At 41.1% G+C, this 23,202-nt stretch overlaps 1 protein-coding gene across 1 annotated transcript; it reads right to left on the bottom strand.

Moving 5' to 3' along the window:
* Positions 1-3,653: 3,653 nt before the first annotated feature.
* LOC107224933 (protein tipE) lies at positions 3,654-21,974 on the bottom strand. Its single transcript, XM_015665193.2, has 3 exons — positions 19,736-21,974; positions 18,230-18,566; positions 3,654-8,284 (listed from the first exon to the last, which is right to left on the bottom strand). The coding sequence occupies exons 1-3, from the start codon at positions 20,229-20,231 to the stop codon at positions 8,203-8,205; spliced, it is 915 nt and encodes a 304-aa protein (XP_015520679.1). The 5' UTR covers positions 20,232-21,974; the 3' UTR covers positions 3,654-8,202.
* Positions 21,975-23,202: the final 1,228 nt, after the last annotated feature.

The raw sequence follows: 23,202 nt of genomic DNA, 5'->3' as shown, positions 1-23,202 counted from the left end.
TTGGACGATCGCCGTTTTTAAACCCTTGTCTCTACGCATTTCGAGCCCTAATCCACATCCTGTGACCGTTCAACGTTACGCTACCCGAGAAAAAGATGCGAGAAAAAGAACATGCGCGCTATTCGAAATTGTTACACAGTTTCTACCGCATTTCGCCACCGAAATCGGGCCGTACTTATCATCTTCAATAGGTAGTAAAGGTGGGCGCGTCGCCGAGGGGCAAAAGCGTACAAGGTATAGATCGCCGTCTCATTCACGAAGAGGTACCGCGCCCAAGGGTGAAACGCAGAGGACTGGGGGTCGTACCTAGGCGGAAGAGAGAGGGAGAGGGAGAGGGAAAGACACACCCTTGCAAATATGTACCCAAGCAAACACTTACGAAACAAGGCTAAATTGATGATGACGAGCTGCGTTGCAGAGTCGCGACTCTTTGTCGAAATGGGCATTTTTATTCACGAGGTTCACGTGAACACGGTAGATGAAAACATTAAATTCTAATTATCATTAGGAAATTTTCTCGGTGTCGTTTGTCGTAAAAAAGTAAAAAAAAAAAGGACGACATAGCGATGAGATAAAGAGGAATGGAGAGAAAAATGATGGAAGGTAACAAAGTGACTTACTTACTTCGATATCAGTGACAAGAGTTAAGAAAAATACGTCGGGCTGTCGTCAACTACAAAGACAGGTTGGAAAAACATTACTTTAAGATCCATGAAACAACGGTAAGACGAGCAAGAAAATTTACCAGGCTAGTTGACAAAGGATAATGTATTGTACCTATATCTGATTCTTTGGGGAACATTTGACGTATTCAAGTGTGAATTTAACTACACTCATTTAATTTAACACCATTTTATTCGACTAATTTTTTTTTTTTTTTAAACGATGTATTTTCTCTTCTTTCTGACGTATGAAATTACACCGAGATATAATTTCCTGCATGAATTTTACACGATCGAGCAAAAGCCCCCTTCGAATTTTGATTATCCTCTCTCCCTCTCACCGTCTCTCTTTCTTATTCCCTCTCCATCTCCCCTAAATCTTCTCGCCTTTTCTCCAATCACGGGTAAACAGCACAATTACAGCACAATGACACGTTATAACATAAATGCACACAGCCGTAATTCACCTACCTTCGCATCCATATTTTACTTCGTGAGAATCGCACCTCGGCTAACCTGAATACGTAACAGTTGAATATTCCTCACAGATTCAACGTTTTTACACACACGGTCGTTTCTGGAATAGCGGAATAGTTGAAAAGGTGCAGAACGGTTAGAATGAAATAAGATGTGAAAGTCGTTTTTAAAAACACCGTCGTTATTATTATTATTATTACTATTATTATTGTTATTATTTTTCACTTTGTATTGATTATTATTATTATTAATGTTATTGTTGTTGTTGTTGTTGTTGTTTTTATTGTAATCGATAACTCGCAACTGCTTACAAAATCAAGAATCTTTTGTCGTCTTCTAAATTATCATTTATATTATTCCTTAATATTATTATGCGTTATGGATCAGGGTCAAGTCACAGGTATATATATATATATATATTTCTCATCATCTCGGCGAATATTATATCCTATGTAAACCTCACTTATGCGTAGATGTATCTCGTTACAATTTCTATACCTGCGTATAATATATTATATTACCTAGGCATATATGAATAACGTAACGTCTAACATTCGCGTTACTTCGAGTGGGATAAAAATTTTCTTTTCTTTTCTTTTTTTTTTTTCAATTTATTTTGTCATTTATTTATTGATTTCTGGTTTAATTTTTTTATTATTCTTTTTTTTTTTCTTAAAAATAAAAATATTCTATTCAACAATGTACGATCCACGCACGTAATTATAGATATTTAATAGGTCGTGTAATAATAATATTAAAACAAGTGTAAACGTACATACAGGTAGGTATACTACGTGTAACATGCGAATACATATTGTAATAGAAAATTATTCAGATCGTGATAGTTCGACTGAAGTTTCAAGTTTTTTCTTTCCTTCTCGTCTTCAATCAACGATCAGTTTTAAATTAATTTTTTCAATTAACTTGGTACGACAAAAAAAAAAAAACTTTCATCGCGAGACAAGCAGCCGACTAGCTTCCACGCATTCAACGATTCGTTGACAAAATTTCACCTGATGTAGAATTGAAAAGTTTAATCAAATTTACGGATAATCCGGTAATCAAATCGTGGAAAATCGCTTGAATACGAACGCGAGGAAGTTACTTGAATTCACAAGCTTAACGTCATAATATACCTACGATGATCACGCCTTTCTTCATTTCTTGATTATACATTTCATATTTATACCTATTATGCGGTATTTACTTTGGTTAATAATCATATCGTAACACACCACTTGCATATAACTTATAATATTTAGTTTAATACGCATTAACGACAAGCATATCGGTATTTAACGCCTGGCTGATAAACATAGAAAAAGACTTCGCAGACTATTTCGATACATAAATTTTCAAACGAAAACATGTTCTGTAAAAAATAACTCTTACCGTTCTTACAAACTATTATTTAATATTAGAAAAATTCGGTAGTAGAACAAAAAAAAAAAAAAAAAGAAGAAGAAGAAGCAAAAAAGATAAAGGCTGTGTGTGAAATCACTGAAACGTGTGAACGTAATTAAATGGTAATAACAACGCATGCCTGATATAGTATATTTTATATTTTATATATATATATATATATATTATTATTTGTTTATTCATTTATATATCTATATAAAAACAACCCCCTGTCATTTAGACCAGCTAAACTTTTTATCATCGGGTTACTATAATAATATATGTATATGTTTTATGTTACGTTATATACTGATGAACGTTCCTCAATAATTCGTTAACATTTATCTATAGTACCAGATCGTAATTCATATGTTTTACTATATACGCGTATATACCTATATAATCGCGAGTGTAATACATGTGTGTATATCATACAGGCATAATTTCTCACAATTAGACATATACATTCTAAATTGATTATTTTGTAATTAGTACACGTTTATACGTTTCAAACGTTACCGACTACGCCTCATTCTTTGCACTGCTCCGAACTTTTTTTTTTCATTTACCGTACCACAATTTTTTTTTTTTGTTTTTTTATTATTTTTTCATGTTCTCTATTTTGATTTATCCTTTCTCTTCCAGTCGGTTCGATAGAATCGAATTATTTATTTACGGTGTATAACAGTATAGTAGGTACGTGTATTACATATTATTCATAAAATTGTTATTCTAATTCTTGCAGGTTCGATAAGCTCAAGATGCAGCGTACATTTCGATTATTTATTTATCTTATCTTTCATTTGATGCGGTTCCGTAGGTCCGTGTTGATCGATTCGTCGATCAATACTGTTCAATTTCTCTTACTTCTCTTCTTTTATCATTTCATCCAATTATTATTCGCTAATCTAATAATATGTTGAATCGTTTGAAACGTTATTGGTCAGAGCTTCCGCGAGTTTCGTGAAAATCTAACTGAGGCGCCCGGCGCCAAACATTGTTTTCTTACGATTCCAATTTCACGATTTAACCGAAGAGCGGCTTTGATTGGATTTTGATTTGCCGTCGAAGGGATATTTTGATTTTTTAGCGTTCCGGCAGTGCCCGTGTCGATTTACGATCGAAAGCGGTTTCTCTCGGTTTTTTCTTCTCACTCTCCACCCGTCGACTCGTTACATTCTTTTTTTTTTCTAATCTTTTTTCTTTTTTTTTTTTTTACCTAACGGTGATTCCTGCAGCTATCGTATTTCGCGTATCGTGTACAATTATTTATACCTATGCACGTGATTATTTTAAGATTGGATTTGCGTCGGTTCTACGTTTATTGTTTTTTTTTTTTTTTTTTTTGTTCCTTGTTTTTTGTTTCATAAATTTTTTCGCGTTTCGTTTTATCTATCGCAATTAGAAACGTATTCACGGATTTTTATCGGTATTTCAGCAATTTATTAATAATTAATACAATTCGCAAGCGAAGGCGGTCAAAACTCGCTTAATAATTTATTACAATTAATAACGTATTATACGCGTAACTTGTTACTGATGATTAATCGTGAGGATAAAATATAATATTCTGATTATTGTATACATATATATATATAATTGATATGCATTCGCGGATTGCATCGTTATTTAACAGCACAAATATATAATATTCGTTAGTATCGTCTAATAATTACCGTAATACACTCGCGTTGAAATTCGGCCATTGCGTCGCGTGTTTAGTTACATATTCAGCCATTTTTGTCTCATAATCCCGCATGTTAATTCACTTTGAGTTGAATTTTTTTTTGCGTGTTTTTTTTTCCACCCTTCCCTCATCCCACCCTCACTCATTTATCTCGTACATTTTTCTTCTTCTTTTTTTGTTTTTTCTTTTTTAATTTCTTTTTCTCACAAACGTATCATATTATATACAATACGAGCCAAGAGAATCTCGGACTTTTGAAAAAATTAATTCCCCGTGTTTCACGCATTTTAAACTTGTATAATATATTCACTCAAACGTGATCGTACAATATGTGATAATTTCAATATAGGTAAGGTGGCATATAAACGTCCGTCTGTGACAAACATACGGGTGAACTTATTTTTCAATCTCTTGTTCCACGTTAATGCGGGTATAAAATTTTCATACGTCTGTAACAATTGATCGTAATGTTTTACGGGGGTGAAAATTCTTTGGAGAATATCCGAAACGGCGATGATAAATCATCTTCCAGGATTTAGCATTGCGGTGATAAAAAATGTTTCACAGAGCAGGGAATATGTCGAATGTAAGCACGGATATTGTTAAAACGGTGACGCAAGTGTCCGAAGGATTATATTATACGTTACATGCGAACGCGTCGGAGGATGAAGAATTTTTGATAATATCATGTGATACTGTACGCGCACAGTGGACAAAGAAGGAAAATGTCAAAGGCAAAGCGCGCAATTACCGAATATAATGTATGTCGTAGAACGTATTGCGGGGTTGGGGAATTTTCCTATTTTTAAACCTGACCTCACATTCTTCATGTTTCATATATATATATATATATATAATTACTATCGCGTCATAACGTTACTTTTTATCCTACTCTTTTCGTTTCAAACCTTATCTCTGTTATTTTTTTTATATTTTTATTTTTATTTGTTTTTTTTTTGTTTTTTTTTATTTATTTTTTTTTCGCTCCATTTCAATTTTTTTTCAGTTTCGTTCATTCTTCTTTTTTTACTTGTTTGTTTGTTTTTTTTTTTTTTTATATATTTTTTTGTCCTTTTACCTGCTTTCCAAGTTGAAAAACGGCGCCTAAGTATATTGTCGCGTGCACTAGGTAGTTTATTCATTTCTTTTAATTACTTATACAACGTAACCTTTGCTTATACCGTTTACACCTACGCGTATCATAATTTTAACTTAAATATTACATACATAGCATAAACACATGCGGCTTAAACGACGTGACGCGCGATCTATGCTTTAAATATATCATTTATCAATTTATTTACTTCGTCATCTTTTATATTCTGCTCTTTGTTTTTCTTTTTTTCTGTCTTTCTCTTCTATTCACGTGTATATTATTTTTTTTTTTTTTAACGTACCATGTTTATTTCCCATTAGGCATATCTTCTTCTACACCTGTTAAATCGTTTTACGTTTATTCATAATTTTCGGTTAATATTCATTTGCTTATAATCGATTTATTTATTTCTTCACTTTCTATCATCTATCACGTATGTATGTGTGCATGTATATATTTACGTATATATATCTATATATACATGCATGTGTATGTTAGTCGTTAGGATATATACAAAAATGACATCCAGGCCCTTTTCGGTAAAATATTGTAGGTTTATGTATTTAGTTACGTCGATTAATCCACTTTGTAATGCGTAATATCGACGATTAAGCTGCATTTCTCCGAATTCTCAACGGAAATGGATAAGTGAGCAGTTGACAATTTATATTTTGGAATTTCCCAGAATTGATCGCCTCAACATTGTGATTTGTTATAGATATTGGCTGAATAATTTCACTATTACAATATTTAGTGTATTTTATAAATCGTTTGTGTAAACTTATGCTACATTAAAGCGCTTACATAATTAATCGTTACGTTATGTATTGAAAACGAGTCATTCGGTAAATTCGAATTTTTAAAAAAATTTACAGTTGATTTTCATAAATTATAAAGTATACGAGTAATTGCGTGAAACGCGAATCTTTTTTGTTTCACAATCCGCAGACGATTATATTCAACGGGGTTATAAATTGATCTTGAAGAAAAAACGCAAGTTTCTTGTGAGAAAAAATCCATTTTTCGATTTAAAAAGTTGAAAACTCTCGTCAAAAATAATGATTTTCTCAGAAAAAAAAAAAAACCCCAAAAGATATGTTTAAATGTTTAATCCGAGCTCCGCGGTTTCGTAGAGATTTTAAGGGTCTGCAAAATGCTGGGATAAATTCGTTCCTCTATCTTCTTCCACCCTTCTCCGTAATTCACATCAATATTGTATCAACTCGCGTAGAGATGGTAGATATTTTATTCAAGAATGGAGTTTTAGTTTCACGACGTTTTCCTAAGAATCAAGCTCACACAAAAAAGAAAAAAGCAAAAAAAAAAAAAAACTGAAAACACTGAAACAAACGCTGCAATTTCCATGTAAATAAATCATCCGAAAGGAAATAGAAAAATTTCCCGGTTGATAGAAAATGATGCCTGATGTGTTATTCCTGTAAGGTTGAATAATCTAAGGATGATCTCACCGTTAACTATTCTCTTTTCACTTTTTATTATTATTATTATTATTATTATTATTATTATTATTATTATTATTATTATTATTATTATTATTATTATTATTATTATTATTATTATTATTATTATTTTGTTTAAATTTTTCTCCAACTCGCAATTCCTATAAAAAAACTGTATCGATTTGGTCCATCGTCAGTCGAGACACAGCCCATACACCTCTACACTATAATAATATTTATAGATATAGAGATACAGTATAGAATACAGAGCTATTTTATTTTTGTTTTTTTTTTTTTTTTTTTTTCATACACCGTAGCTATATTGTTGTTTTTATTATTATTATTGTTATTATATTGCTCCAATCTCCCTTCTATGCAGCTTCGATGAGTCAATCAATCCCCTCGTAGGCTTTTATGTAATATCCTATAACTACCGTTAACTTACGTTTTATACGTATTATTTATATAGACGGCTATTTTGTTACCTCTTACATATGTTTCAACAATTTTTTATTTTTCTTTATCGTACTCATCACTATACGCGATTCTTGCGCAACATTATCATGTAACAATATAATATACATATATATTATACACTTCCTTTACGCATTCAATAATAATAATTATAATAATAGTAATAAAAAAGAATTGAAAAATGAGAAAATGACAAAGCTTTCCGCGTATCCATTGCAAAATTACTTTCTTTCTTCAAGTACAACAGCGAAGGGATGAGATCAAGTTTTACGAAACTCTATATCACAAGTCGCTGCAGAGATTTTAGTTTAGTTTGTTCCAGCTTCTCTTGTTTGTTTCATTCTCAAACTGCTGGGCAGTTTATTATCTCCCCGCTAACCTGCATGTTTGCGGATACGAAGTTATTACGCGTACCAGATTTGATCTCGCGAAATTTCTCGTATAACACCGCGATGTGAAATAATATCCTTTATCAGGAATTTTTACGAATAATACCGAAATACAACCGCAGCGACTTTATAGATCATATTTCGTCGTTTTCTATAGATGAAAACTTCCACGAATTAGGACGCGTCCGAAGTTAAATGAAAAACCGGTTACCGGTTGGCGAAATTAGCATCTTAAAAAAAAAAAAAAAAGTATTTTTCCGCATCGTTTAATCGTACGTTCAATTGATCTCGCAAATCGAACCTAATTCGGACCGGATGAATTACAGTAAAGGCAAGTGTATTACAATCAACGCGAGTAAAATGAAACGGGAAACGGAAAATCTTGATTAATCATAGGGCGTAGACGCGTGCAGGTGAAATTCTTCATACGTACGTAGAAATGTCGGTAGAATTCCGGAGAGGCGGAAAGGACGGAGTGCAGAAGGTCGCTCCACCTCGTGTCCTAGAGATCGGACTGCGACGTCGGCAGGACGCTTTCCGCCGTCTCCTCGTGACGTCATAAGGGCCTCGTTACGTCACCGCATTCGCAGTGTGGCACGTGACCCCGCCGATCGACCCTGTTGCTTATCGAGTGATCGCTGAAATCGAGAGGGAGAAGATGAGAAAAAAAAAAAAAATAAGAAATTACAATCGCAACTTTACTTTGCATCGAAACATATTGCACGTACATTGCCGTCAATTTCAATGGTATGTGTGAGAATAGGGACGAGAGGAGAATGGGCGGGGGGGGAGGTGAGAAAATGACAAAACGCTTCCCGAGTCGGGCTTCGATCTGGACGAAACACCGGACGGCACGTGATGACGGCTTTCTTTTTCTCCTTATTTTCCATTAGCTGAATTGGCCAGGATGTGAAATGGAAAGGCGTGGAAGCTCGAACCCGCGAATTCGTGGAAGAACGGATATTAATTGCGCTCTTTTACGCCCCGAAGGTGACTTTTTCCTTCGCCCCGGATCCTGCAGTGACGCCGGAGTCTCAGGATTCTGTCCAACTCTACGCGTTGTTTGGATTGCATTTCGTTGCGACTGCTTTAAATTAGTTTTACGCAACGCGAGAACGTTTTACACGTTTTTTTTTTTTTATGCGTGTTTTCCGTGTACAAAGTAGCCGTTTCTGTGACGGTAAAGTGAGTCTGCGAATTATACTATTTCCGCTCTTTCGCAGCGTCCTTAATTATTTTTATGTATTTTTATAATCATCATCCGGATTCCCTCTGACGCGAAAATCTCTGCGACATGTGCCAACTCGCGACGTTCTCTTTTATCGTTGTTATAATTTAATTCGGTTGGCGCTGCTCGAGGAAAACAATGGAAAGCGGCTCGCAGAGTTTCTCACTTCTTTCGAATTTCACGTTTTGCGAACAAGCTGCGCAGAATCGACGCTCAGAAATCATTGTGCCTGTAAGGGTATCGCGCGATGACAATTGAAAAACCAATTCTCGCGACCCAAATTCTATTCTACGATTGAAATCTGGAGAATAATGGAGAGGAGAAGCCCCGAGGCTGGGATACCCGGCATGTAATACCCTGCGAAAGGTTTCAACAATGACGCCATTGTGCAGGACGGTTTTTGCAAGACATCCGCGGAGTTGATTATACAACGTACAAGTTATACACGTACGCTTGCTTTCTTGTATCCGCGGTCCATTTAATAATACACTCGATAGACTCGGAATTTTGTTGGTGGAAAAATCGATGCTCCTGGGTACAATAAAAGCGCTCGAATACATCCTTTGACGTCACTCTTTGAAATTTTTCTGCAGGTGGTTGGAATTTTCATTGAAAATAAAACCCGCGCTGCAGTTGAAAAACGCGGAGCTTCCGATTATCCAGAAAGCGCGGAGAGCTTGCTGCGTGTCGATTAAGAAAACGGCCATCCGATTGGACCGATATAAGGGGCCTTTCGGGGATTGAAATGTTGCGAACCCCGCGCCTCGACAAAAAGCTACGATCTATAAGCGGAGTCCTCGCATTTAGTCTGGCATTATGAAAGGTCGCCGTACTCGCCATTTGATCCCCGTCCGCCTCCTTGAATGAATGAATCGTTAATTTGGCACAGGGGGAGAAAACAGTACTAGAAATCAAAATAAGCAGAGAGGAAAAGGGGACGTTTCTATTTCTGTTCGCATGCCTGGCATTAATTCACCTCCATCCCCCTTTCATGCCACCGTCGAGTCAAATTGGACGAGATGCGAAATCGATTCGGACCGCGGGGATTCCCCGAGCCTTGAGACATCTGACACGTGACAGTCGTTTGCATGCCTGCCTGAATAGAAATTTTTGAAAATGGAACAGGCCGAGTTTTAACGAGCGTCGTTGAAACGGCGATTCTTCCCCGAGGATGGAAAGGACGCATCTTGTTAAATTTCCGCCCGTTTCCTCCCTTTTTATTCTTCTTCTTCTTCTTCTTCTTCTTTCTCTTGTGTTTTCGCGGTTGGAACAATATGAAGCGTGGAAGAGGTCAAGGCCAAAACGGGCGGACCGACGAGTTGTTTCCCTCTTTGTACAATTAATTTAATTTAAAGCCACGCTACCCTCGTCGTGATGTGTGTGTCTCTGCGAGAGACAAGGTATGCAGGTACATACATTCTACAGCAATTACATTTCCGCCGTGCAGCGCGCTGGGCGAAGCGTTTTAAACCCAACAGACCCAATTATAATTTACACGATGGTCCCTCGTACGTATGCCACTTTACATGCGGGATTTATAGTAGGTCGTATTTGGTATGCAGGGGGGAGAAAAAAAAAAAAAAACAAAAAGGAACCACTCGTGCTAGTTAGGACAGCTAAAAAGGGGACCGAACCCACTCGTGATCCTAAACCCTTCCACGATCGGACTCTTTCACGTGAATCTTATAATACGTGCGCTGTTATATCGCGTTTAGTAAAAATCAGATTATATGTTAGGAGAAATGGCAGTTATATTCCTTTCAATGCACACTTTCACGGTCGAACGAAGCAGACCGACGAAAAATATGGCACCCGTTCTCCTCCTTGCAAAATGTTTGCAGGAAGTATCAGTCGGGGTGAATTCCGGATATCGTCTATGAGGGCTTGCAAATTGTTATCATCTAGTCTAGTACGCGGCCTTTAACGCCTTCGTCCAAATTGAAACCCAATCTTGATCCGGGCGCCCGTGTGTTCGACCGAACGACGGAGTGATCATAGATTGTGAATCTGAAGGCAGCGCCTAAATTGATCGGCAGTTATAATTGATTAGCGGATTCCGAAGCGGCTTGAATTCCCTGAAACCTGGTGGCATTGGCACCAGGCACCGTTTACCGTCCTCCGGCTCTGAATCACCCCGAAGATGACCCGCGTCGCGAGCAAGGCTTGACCCTTGACCGAAGTCCGCGGGGTCACGCAACCTCGTTTCGGTCACGCTGCGGGCGAAACGCGTCCGAACCGAGGCATGCGGGGGAACGGCCGAAAGTCACGAAACCGGGGGAGGGTGAATTGATCGATACGGAGTGGGTGTCGTGTATTTTCGCCCGCCTGCATAGACGCGTTCATCGATTCCAGCCACCCCCTTCGGTCATCATGCGGAATAATAATTGCATTCGCAAAGCGAGGCGACGCGCATTCAGCAACACTTCCCGAATTCCCGAACAAAAGCTGATCCGCGTGTCTGGAATATAATGTACGCAACGGTGATTGGCTATTCTGCGGGTACGGTAGTACTCAGTTTTTCTTTATTTTTCTTTTTTTCCTTTTTCTTTTTCCACTTGGCAGTAAAGTCGCCGCTTGAAGGAGGCTGAATTAGTCGAACATACAATGAAAATCCCTAGACAATCATTTTTCGAACAAACGCCAAGGAGAAGGTCTACTTCGGCACGGACGGAGTCTCGACTTGAACGCGACGACAAAGGAAAACTCTGTCAACGACACTCGACGCTTGTGAATACAAATTTTGCCACCCTTGCAGCTAAGGGCGCTCCAGGCGGAATTTTTTTTTCAATCAATTCCTCCCTGTTTTCCTCTCTCGCCTTTTTCCATTCCGATTATACAGCTGCAATAGCCGCTTCAAAGCTTCGCGTACGCTGCAAAGCGTCAAAAGCAGTGAAACAAAAGCACCGCACATTGCAGCTGTGAAGTCGGGGGTGTCGGACGGATTGAAGCCGCGTCTATCGCAACGGAAGTGTGGCGAAAGGGCTGCGATTCACAGAAACAAAGGCGCTCGCAAAGTGGAAAATATTCTCACCATTTTCCCCCGTTCAGATGTAATTTTTCCACTTTACCTGCTCAACGCGGCTGGTGGAAATGGAAAGAGAGTGATGTACATATATATAAAGATTGAGCGAGAATTACGAAAATTTACGAATGCACTTTCATCTTTCGCTTATTCTCGAGAGCTTGTCTACTTTGCATAACGTTGAAACTTTGATCGGAGGCGCACGTAGGAGAAGGTGGAGCTAACATCGTTAAACTGTACTTTGGAAGACTGCGGACTACGGGCATAACAAGAACTTTTCCGAAACTGGTTTCAGCCGATGGCGCCATGCGCTTGCGGAACGGATTGCGGCACTTGAGGTGGCCGCGCGTAAAGCTAGAGAGGACCGAGTGAAACTTTCAAGGAATTACCATAATTTCGTATCGCTTTTTACATTTATTCTCGCAAACGGCTCTCGCCACTTCATGCAAATTAGCCTACCTTCACCTCGATCGGTGTCGGTCTGTGAGTCACGTGTTCGAGGATCCGGAGGGTCCGCGAGAAAATTGACATTTAATCCTCTCTTGTATCAAATATTATGTGTATATTAATGATATACTTTACGATATATGATATAAAATGATACCGATGACGAAATGTCTTTTCTTTTTGCTCAACGGTTCGAATTCCATTTTCAACCAGATTAGATAGGAAGCGTCGGTAAAGCATCGGTAAGGGAATCTGTCTTCGGAACCGGCGTTGCCTCTCTTGTGTGAAACTGACGGCATTGAGAGCAAAAAAAGTGAACAGCGAAAGTACGCCAAAGTCTATTTTCTCTTCTCTCGACAAGCCTAATTTCATTTTAATCAGATCAGATAGAAAGCGTCGGTAAAACATCGGTAAGGGAATCTGTGTTCAGAACCGGCGTTGCTTATCCGCTAACCACCCCTCACAATTCCGTACCCCTACGGAGAACTTGTGCATCAAGTACCTTAGATACGTATTAATTCGATTCAATCCAGTTGCGTGGAGCAATGTTGCCGTTTCCGTTTCCGCTTACGCTCACGCTCCTTGAATTTCGTTTCAACGGACCGCAGCCGAGGCGCGAACGGATACAAGGAGCGACTATTAATTACAAGCTCATACAGAAGCGTCGATAATGTCGAGTAAGGAATTCAGGTCACGTATTGATCGGAAACCCCGTATACACCAGACGCATACCCCTCCCGTTATAAGTGCTTCTCTAATCGTCAGATCTGGATCAACAGATAGACCTGCGGGATATAAGAAGGATTTCGCGGCATCGAAGCGAACCTACCGAAGCTCTCTGCGGATTACGGCAGACTTGAGAGCGTTTTCCACCGATCCCAGTGTATTTTTTCGGCCCGTTATGCAGCCCGTAATGCACCGGCCCACGATGAAATTGCAGTATTTCTTTCGGTCGGTAAGTGGAAGGGCGGTAGGGAGGGAGGGAATGATGGCAAGCCGCCAGCTGAGCTTAGCGAAGCTCTAGCCTTTAGGATGAAGAGCTTTCGACCGATATATCGATTCGCTGCTGACACGCGACACGCGACAGGGCGAGCTTTTCTCTATTTTTATACCCGTTTCTTTCTTTTCTTCGCCGCTCTCACCCCCGATTCTCTCTCGTCTCACTCGGTGTTGCGGAAGACCTCGGGAACGGTTTGCGAGTTGCCGGGAGCGCAAACAGACACCGGGGTCAAATAACTGTGACAGCTAACAAGTGCGCGCCACCCTTGGTTAATCGGTAATGGAATTACATGGAAGCCGGCGCGTGTCAATCACGTGGTTAATTGAATGGAAAATGTTAAGTCGACGAATCTTGTTACGGGACGTACGATAGTGGCTGCAGCTGTTTCTTCCCTCCCCGCTTCTTCGACATTTTTATTCCCTTTTTTTTTTTTTTCTTTTTTTTTCATCAGCCACTACCACCACGGCGGCGCGGGCACCGCGCTTCGTTATAAACGTCATTCGTTCTCACGTCCGTCGTCTAGCCAAGGGGGATATTCAAATTTTTACCATCCATCGACGCCATTAGCGAACCAGCCCGCGACACCGGCTTCGTGCGACGAAATCGGAGTCGTTAAAAGCTCAACGTTCTTCTGTTTCGTCTCCACTTTTTATCGTTCTCTTTCTTTTTTAATAAAAAAAATTTCAAAAAACAAACCATCGTAACTCCGTGGCTGCAGGCGTCTTCTCGAGAAGCGAACATCCCCTCCATCCCTATTTTCACCAACGCATCCGCAGTCGTAAATTCGCAGCTATACGTAACGAAGTTGAAGTAACAGATATTATTCGAGTAATAACGAACATAAAATTGAACTACTGAATAATTGAATTCAATTTATTCACTTTTCGCAAAACTTCTTTTTCGTCGAAATTTCCCTCGAGAGATGAAAATTATACAAAAACTGACGACGACGAATGGATTGGATGGTCGAAAGTTTCCACGCATGCGGTTTTTGGCGACTTTGTAATAATTATACCGATCCGAAGAGAAAGTTTGTAAATTTATTAACGGCTGGATGAGGCGAAACTTTTCATCGTCATCGTCATCGTCGGGTCTTCGTCGTGTTCAATGCGGGCAATTTAAGGCGAAGCGAAAGGGTCTCGAGATCTTGAACGAGTACGAAGGGATTGCGTAAGAAGACACGAACCGGGGTGAGTTGTGTGATATAATTGAATTATGCATGTCAAACTTTTTACCGAAGCGAGGCAGCGGCGCTCCCGGTATATGTAATAACAACGGATCGTTACAACGTTAACCGATGTCGAGCCTGCTCGCAGCGTTATGTCACAGCGACGCGATGTGTTGCGCGGCTAGAAAAGCCCGGCTTCATGGTAATATCTATGTACGAGGGGGATGGCTTTCACCACATCAGCTGTTCTCGGAGCCGTATTACACCACCTTTCTTCGGCACTTTGCGATATTAATTTCCAACCTCCTCGACCGGCATTCGGCCCCCTTTTCACCCCTATTCCAATACGCTTCCAGTCCTTTCAATATAATATTGACGTACCAAGGTATCCGCTGCAGCACCGTCGAATGCCAAGATATTAAACCGCTCTAAAATACAACGAGAAACGTATCGACGCGACGACGTGCCAATTTTTGCACACGTGCGCAAATCCGGGCTTTGGAGATTGTACGGTAAAATGGGTACATCGATATTGCAACCGAGGAAAAGGGTGAAAAACATGTTTACAGAGGAAAGTACGCACGCGGAGGACTCGAATTTCGCATATTTATTTCTTTCCACCGTTCCGTCGGTGTTCCGAAAAATCACGTACGAGTAAAAACAGGGATGTTTTTCCTTTCCCATCCCCTTTACGTTCAAATATCCTTGATATGTTTTTTGTTTGTCATACGTTTTAGCCCGCAGCCGGAATGATTTCGGTCAACCTTGGTTCTCTGGAACCTTGGTTCTCTGGAACCTCGGTTAACCTTGGCTGACTGAGCGCGGTGCCAATGTTTGTAAAATCGTGCACGATACCACGCACGATTCTAGTGGCTGGCTGGTCGGCTGGCTCCAACAAGTTTCGAGAAGAACGATAACTCATCGAGTTCCCGGGATGGGCGAAGAGCGAGAGAGAAAGGTGAAAACTTTCCGCACTAGCCTTGCCCGCATGTCAGAAGTAATTAAACTACAATCGCGGGTTTTCATAGACGCCCTCTGCAAAGATCTCCGACCACCCCTCGTATCGCCCCGAATCATTCGGTGAAACCCGATTTTCGTCGTGCTGCTGCATGGGAGTGGAAAGAAATTAATAATACGCAAGTACACCGCAGTTTTTTACGAATCGAGTCCGATTTACTTTATTTTATTTTATTCCCCCGCTTTGCGAACACGATTTTTTTCACCCTTCCGACGGAATTTAATTCCGTTAATGTTCAACCGACGCGGTGTTGGTCCTTCGTAGATCAAAAGGTGAACCCGATTTCTGGCTGCATTTGAAAATGATCTTAGAAAAGTTGATCTCGATAATGAAAATTACAGTTTTCTTCCGACTTTTCAGCCGACTCGCGTTTCACGTACCAACCTCCCCATCCTCGAGTTCATGTGGCTGCTCCGTTAGGAATTTAGAATTCCAAGATTCCGCGGGTAGATTATAAACGGGGTTGGTTGAAACGGCTCGTGCAGTAATTCTTGATTCCGCTCCTGGGTGTGCGCCGTATAAATGCATAATACGCGGACCCGCGCCGGCGTTATATTATCTACCTACGTATTAGGGACATCCGTCTCTTTGTGTATTATTATGCTCTTGCGGTGCAGTAATTATAACCAAGGCACGCCTCGGGTAACCCCTTTCCCATTTAAATCGTGCCAACTTCACCAGCCCCCGCCTATTATTCTCAATGGGACAAATAAAACGCCCGCGATTTATATACGACGCGCGGAAATTAATAAGCGGTCTGTGTGCGCCGCGTAATAATAATAATCGCAACGTTTCTCGATCGCGTAAGATCTATATTTTTTTTTCTTTCTCTATACGCGTCAATTTTTCTTACGAAATAACTCTCAACTTACGTATGTATTACGGTGATCCAAAAAAATGGACTAATTGTTTGTTTTTTTTTCAAAGTCCCTCGTGAAGAATTTTAGGGAGAGGAAACGAGAGGCCTGTTACAATTTGTGACTTTAATTTTAACATTTAGTGGGCTTACTGAACGCAATTTTACACGCGACAATAATTTTAGTTATTTTGGAATTTTGTAGTAACACAACAATCTACATAAATGTCGGTTATATATTTTCGTGGAGAATTTGACGCTCGACAAGAAAGATCTCTTACAATTTTTTCACAACTCACGTCTTTCAAAAGTTATTCGAGTTTAAAGTTGGAATCGCGTAAAAATTCGCTCTTTCGAGATTAATTAACAGCGAAAATACTAGACTTATCAGAGAAGGTTGTAGGTTTTGTTTCGTTTCAATTAATTACCGTTCAAATTAAGCAAATCCATTTTGTAGTCAATACGAGTAACAATTATATGTAATTCCACTTTGGATGAACCTTTTTTTTTTTTTTTTCTTTTTTAGCAAAAAATATGATTTATAATGCAACGAGGAATTTTCGCCGATGTAAAAGCGCGCTTCTCAACGCTCCTCATCGTATCCCTTATTTCCCTCTGATTCCTAAAATTTAACACTTCGTATATTTCGATCTTGAATAGTTTCGGGGCTTGTTCCACGACTTGTGAAAATCTTGCATAGGCGGTGAGGATATCCGAGCGGAAAGCTTTCCCGTCCGAATTTACGGACAGCGTAGGTATAATCCCACCTTCCAGACACACCGACGCGCACGTACGCGACTCCCATACAATTCGAGGAAATTTACCACGTGCAGAGGAATAAAAGCCTTGAGTTTTGCAGCTTAATACCTGCTGATATACGGCGGTGGTATTTCCGAGCCGAAAGAGAGCTCGTACCTACCTACCTACCTACCTACTCTAATGCCAGACACGGTAAAGATGATAAACTGCCCGGTTCGTGCGGAAAAATAACAACCTCTCCTTATTGAGGGAAATTCCTTATCCCGCGGCATCATGGTCGGCAGGTCGAAGTCATTAAGGGTGTCGAGGAGGGGGCGAAGCGAACCCTTCAAAGTCACCGACGATCTCGGTCGTGCTCGATTTCGTGCGGATAACCTTACTTTGACGTCGGGAATTAGTCGAACCCTGAATTGGGGATAAATTGATTCGATTTCTCGCTACTTTTCCTTTTCTAACCTGTTAAAAAACAGCCGTCGCGCGGTCACTTGGTCGGAATTGCGTATGTGTCGCGTAGGTACTGCAGGGTGGTTCGTTTTTGAATTTTTTCGTGTTTTTTTTTTTTTTTTCTGAGGTGCTACTCGATAAATTTGTGACGAATACTGAAAAAAATATCGTCGCACAACCTGGAGGAAGTAAGAAAATATTTAGAGGTCGCCAGGAATTATTTTTATATTTTTTATTCATTTTTATGTCCGCACCTTAGGGACTTGTATGTATATTAGTTTATTATTGTCATTAATTAATCATTGTTCATAAAAATCAGTACCGAAAACGAAACAGGGACATCAACGTGACGCTATAGTCCTACTTCGGTGACAAAAACTGTCATCCAAATTTCTCCGAGACTGTTAATCTTTTGGACGAAAGACGAGAAAAGCCAACTGCGGAATTGTTAGACGCGGTTTGCCGGCGATCGGTGAACGATTGATTGGACCGCGATACGAAGAAAAAAAAAATAATAGAAAATTCAAGTCCGTATAAGGTGTACGCAAAAAATATTACAGCAATTGGCAGCGACCTCTACGGACAAACAAAAAAGAAAGGTTAAAAAATGAGTCAGGCAATTCGACGCGAGTGTTTCTCACCTGAGATCGTCGATCCTGGGCCTCCGCATGGTTCTCTGAGGGTGTCTCGGCGGAGCGGCACATCTGCAGTCACAATGCATAACACAAAGAGCAACACTGGTGGCCAAAGTCACTACGAATGGTGCGGCAAAGAAGTGCATAATCGTCGCGATTTGGGCCTCACGATTGTAGTCGGCCATCACTATACTCCCGTTAACGCGACTGTAGTGGCAGGGGAACTTGGATCCCTCGAAGCCGAGCTCCTTGGTGAAGTTTTCGCAGTCGACTATCGGCGGGTAGCCGCATCCCTTTATGTTAACCATCAGTATCGCCTCAACCTCGCCGACGAGATCCGTGGCTGAAGAAAATCAATAAGTCATAACTTCGAGGATAGAATTTCTCGCGTTATTAATTTCTTTCGCGAAGCGTCGCAGTGGCGCTGGCTGATTAGAGAGGTCAACGAAACGGAATATTGTTTTTTTTATCTTTCATTGGGATAAACAAACGTCCGTTTCGAAGATCAAATAATAGCCAGACGCTTTATTTGTTACTTGTAAGGTTTGCTTCTGTCTTTTTTACGCTGACGAACAAGCCTTGAAGTTTTTGCTTGATAGCTAATACCGGTGCCTGTTCAGAAGTAAAAGGAAAACGTTTTTACCGAGATGCGACGAACTTTATCGTTATTAACGTTATCAGCGGCCGTATAAAGAGAGCGCGATGGGAGATTACGTTCGGGGTTTGATACGAGAAAGTCCGTACGAAAATCGAACAAGTACCGAAAAATATTCGTTTACCAAACTTTGTTTATCGATTCGTTTGCATTTAAAGTATATTATTAATTATTATTTGCGAATAGATGTGATTCAGATGCAAAATCGAAGTTTCTCCGACTGCCATTTACAACAATTGTTTGAGAAAATGGATAATTTTTCTCCAACTACGAAATATCGTTCTGATTTCTACAAAAAGAGACTTCATCCGATAAAACTAAATTTTCCTCCATTGATCAATTACGTAAAAGAAGAGAAAATTTCACATCTGACCGGTGTTGTCGGGACGTACCGGAACCGTAAGGTACGTACAAGGATAGAGTGCGAGAAAGATACTCGTGAGTGTAGTCTCAGACTTTCGGACACCATCAGAAGCGTCTTCCGAACTCTATCCTCATACCAGCACGATCCCAACACCGCGAATCTCGGCAACCTTGACTCTCGGTTTCGGACTTGGCTTACATCCAGGATCGGCCGCACAGCCCACTCTCGCTAATTGAATCAGACCGTTTTATAAAGTGTGCGGTGTATGATATTATCCCCCCTCCCTCTTTTTACTCTCGCCAACCGCCAAGCTACGTCCGTTCAACCTCGAGGGAGAAAAACTATCCAACGTTCAGAGACTCGGCCGGCACCTTTCGCCCCTAATTTTTTAATCCTCTCACCCTGCGGCCTTGTTCGGCCAGCCGAGAGACAAATCCCAGGCAATTTTTCTCTCTTTTTTTTCTTTCCTCTCCCTCTCTCTCTCTCGACTCACCTGGCGTTCCGAGGTCGACCGGGGGCGACGTTCCCGCGTCGATCTCCTCGCCGGAATAATTCCCGGACGACGAATTGTTCCAGGGTGCGTAGGTGACGTAGATGTGGGTGCACCTGTAGACGTCGCTGGTGCATCCCTCGCGGCAAGAGCTCCAGGAACAGTTGAAAAGACCGGCGAGGTCCTCGCGTCGGGAGGTCGTGCAGGTTACAGGATGGGGTGAAAAGTCCGCGGCCAGGGTGCTGATTGCCGGGTCGACGTAGAGGGGCACGAGGAAGAGGAGGGCCGCTCCCCCGGATGTCGCCACGAGGGCCAGAGCCGACGTCGCGTAGAAGTTGAACCGCTGACGGCAGGTTCGCCGAGGCGGTCGGCGCCGCGACGCCCCGAAACCGAGCTCGAACAGCTTGCGACGTCGTAGTTCTTGCTGCTGAATCTCGTACTTTTCACTCTCGCGAGCCGCACTCGAGTCAAGCAAAAGCTCCGAGCTGCTGCCACGCATAACACCGCAGCCTTTCTTTCCTGTCGACGCGTCGTTACGTGGTTTGGCTCGACGCCGATCCTTTCGCCGATGTCGGAGGACTCATTTGAATCAAGGGACTCCGATTTCGGTCGCTTCTCTTTTGGGCGGGAACTCGGTTGTTTTACCTTGTTTTTTATCTCTCGCCTTCAAACTCGTATCGCCTTACAAATTTTCCTACTTCTTCTTCTTCTCGTTTCTTAGGTCGACGTGTTCTTACGATAATACGATACCGCAATTAGGTCGTCGGGCATAATTAGGCCTTTCGGTTTCGATTGTTCGTCCCTCGATCAAGGATATCGCGCGTCGTATTTTAAAAGAAAGCGATCCTTTTCACCCGCTCATTTCGACAAGTTTAACGATGCTTGATCGAGATCCGCGAGGATCGTATACTCGTATACGTGTATACACAGGTACGTTATATTCCGACGGGATGAAAAATTATTATCGAGGGCATGATTCGATATAGCGCCAATCAGCGAGAGCGACGAAGGACGCGGGGTGGGCGGTTCGGCGATTTGATTTATGATTTTTTAATCAACGTTAAGAGGATTTCAAGATGCTCCAAGATCTTATATACATACATACACGTATACGTTGCGTAAGTATTGGCTTGAACGTGAACGGGGGCGACTTGATTAAAAAATAATTCACACGGATGGCTTCCGCTGCCTCGTCATCCTCTCGATTTTTTCCACCTCCTTTTTTCGCTCCTCGTAACTTCGTACACAACCGCGGCTGTTCGAAAGCGGTTACACAGCTTCGTTAAGGGATTTTTTCGGCCCTTTCCTTGAATCCTTCTTCTCCATCTCGTTCATCTCGATTGAGAAGGTTAATATCTTCTTTTTCTGAGTAAAAACTTTCGTTAACTCGTCGGGTATTTGAAATATCGATTCACCGACGGCGGCATGCTTGCGAATTTCTTTAAACCGTCACCCCCTGATTTTCCCTAAACTTCGCTACGGTTGAATTATATCAAAGGAGGCTATTCGACGCAGTTTTTTCTCCTTTCAAATCACGTTTCTCGTTTTGTTTTTTTCCCGTTTCATCTACGTTGCTCAAATTTAAAAAATATATCGTCTATACTTTAAAGCTACGTACAGTTGGCAGGATACGTCGTGGATTATTGTTTTAGTTTGTTTTATTTATTTTTTTCCTCTCTTCTCAACGTACAGAAGCGTTTTCATCGGTCAGACACGCGATCATCGCACGATATTATAACGCGCGCGGTCGACGTGTAGCGAATAAAAATGAATTTTCTTTTCTATTAAACTTCGACTGCGACGCTGCTGCGGGTTGAAAAAACTACTCGTTGTCAATTATTTCCATTTTTTTTTTTTTTTTTCCCTTTTCGCTACAACTTTGACTCTACTCGTTTATCGGAGTAACGGGCCTCCTTTCAATTCATCCTCCTCCTCGAATATCGTCGCGCTGCACTTGTCCATCCGTGACAAACGCCTCGTGCACACATGCGGATCGATTCCGTAATGAACTTGTCACTGATACGAATGACATAAGCGGCGGTATAACTCTGGTTTCAATAATTTATCATCGTTTTACGAGGACTCGGCGTCCCGCGGGTCGCGGGTGCATTCGCGTACTGAGACCAGAGAAACTACAGCCTTCGAAAATTTCTCCCCTCGCGACAGGGCGGGGTCCCCGGGCGCATGCGCCCCCCAAAGGACTCCTCTTGTTTACACTCCTGAGCCTCGCGACCCACTGTCGCTGCCTGTCTGCCTGCCCTCCACTTCCACATTCTCACCTGGCTTCACCCACCCCCGCCCCTCACCACCCTATATCTTAATAAATTTATCATTATACCCGAGCGCGGTCGATCATTGTCATTCCGACTTAATTTTTTCCATTTCTTATTCAATTCCTCGAGTTGTTCATCGCTCGCGGAATCGTCAAATCAATCGCTGTGACATCTCCAAGCGACAATTATTCTACGGCGATTATTCGTTGTGTAACTCGGATTACCGGGGATCACCTGCATGCACCCGGCCCACGACGTCTCGTGTATCGGTGGTATTACACCCACATCTATAACTCGTCGTTCTCGTTTGGAAGAAAGACTGAAAACCGCAGTTACGACCTCGGCGATAAGCCTCGGTGTCGCGAATAAGCGTAATTTTATACACGGTGTCTGTACGTGTTTGGATTGCGCGTGCCTGTTTTGGTATTCAAATATGCCAAATTCCAGCCCGCGAAAATCGCATTTCCCTGTGCAGAAACGATCAGGTATACTACGGCGGTGGTCGTCTTGTACAACTTGTATAAACGGAAATTGTTTTGCCCCCTCTTCGTCGTTTACATAATAATAATAATAATAACTATGACGATAGATCGTGCAGAAAATTGCTATGGAAAAATGGAGGTGAATTTTTTCCCAAAACGAATTTTCACAAATTTGTTTTTTCTTCGCGTATAGCCGTGCGAAGTTATCGCATCTCTTCAAGCTCGCCATTTTTATGAAAAAATTACTGTACGCTTATCTCCCAGTGCGTGGATAAAGATTTTATTTACAGGTGGAAAAATACCCTCTGGGATATTCAATTATACGCAGATATGTGGTTCCCGGGGGTGCGGTGCAGAAACGATATAGGCGTGGCTGTGTCGGGATTATGCCGTATCGTCTTTGTTATACTATACGGGAGTAAAAAATAATTGCCAGGGGTGAAATGAAATTGCTGCTCCCCGTCGCAATCCGGTAAGACACTACGCAAAATAAAAACTATTCCGACTACGGAATTCTCCGATTGGATATATACGATCATTTATTGATCGCGACAAATTCAGATTTCATTGCATATCGGGCGTACGATTTAGGGTGGTTCGTTTTATAACTTGTTTTTTTTTTTTTTTTATTTCCACGGTGCTCTTCGGAAAATTTGTGACCAATACTGAATAAATAAATTGTTGCAAAATGTGCAGGAGGTAGGAAAATATTTAG

This window comes from Neodiprion lecontei, chromosome 7 (genome assembly GCF_021901455.1).
Source record: "Neodiprion lecontei isolate iyNeoLeco1 chromosome 7, iyNeoLeco1.1, whole genome shotgun sequence".
Taxonomy (NCBI): domain Eukaryota; kingdom Metazoa; phylum Arthropoda; class Insecta; order Hymenoptera; family Diprionidae; genus Neodiprion; species Neodiprion lecontei.
Note: the sequence above shows the minus strand (reverse complement) of the source record. Positions and strands in the feature narration are given on the sequence as shown.

Bases quoted from the DNA above. Each gene is read 5' to 3' on its own strand.
- LOC107224933 (XM_015665193.2), bottom strand. From the start codon at position 20,231: ATGCGTGGCAGCAGCTCGGAGCTTTTGCTTGACTCGAGTGCGGCTCGC. The intron at 18,567-19,735 runs GTGAGTCGAGAG...GATTTTCTTCAG, and splicing joins GGTCGACCTCGGAACGCCAG to CCACGGATCTCGTCGGCGAG. The intron at 8,285-18,229 runs GTGAGAAACACT...TCTCGATTTCAG, and splicing joins CCCAGGATCGACGATCTCAG to CGATCACTCGATAAGCAACA.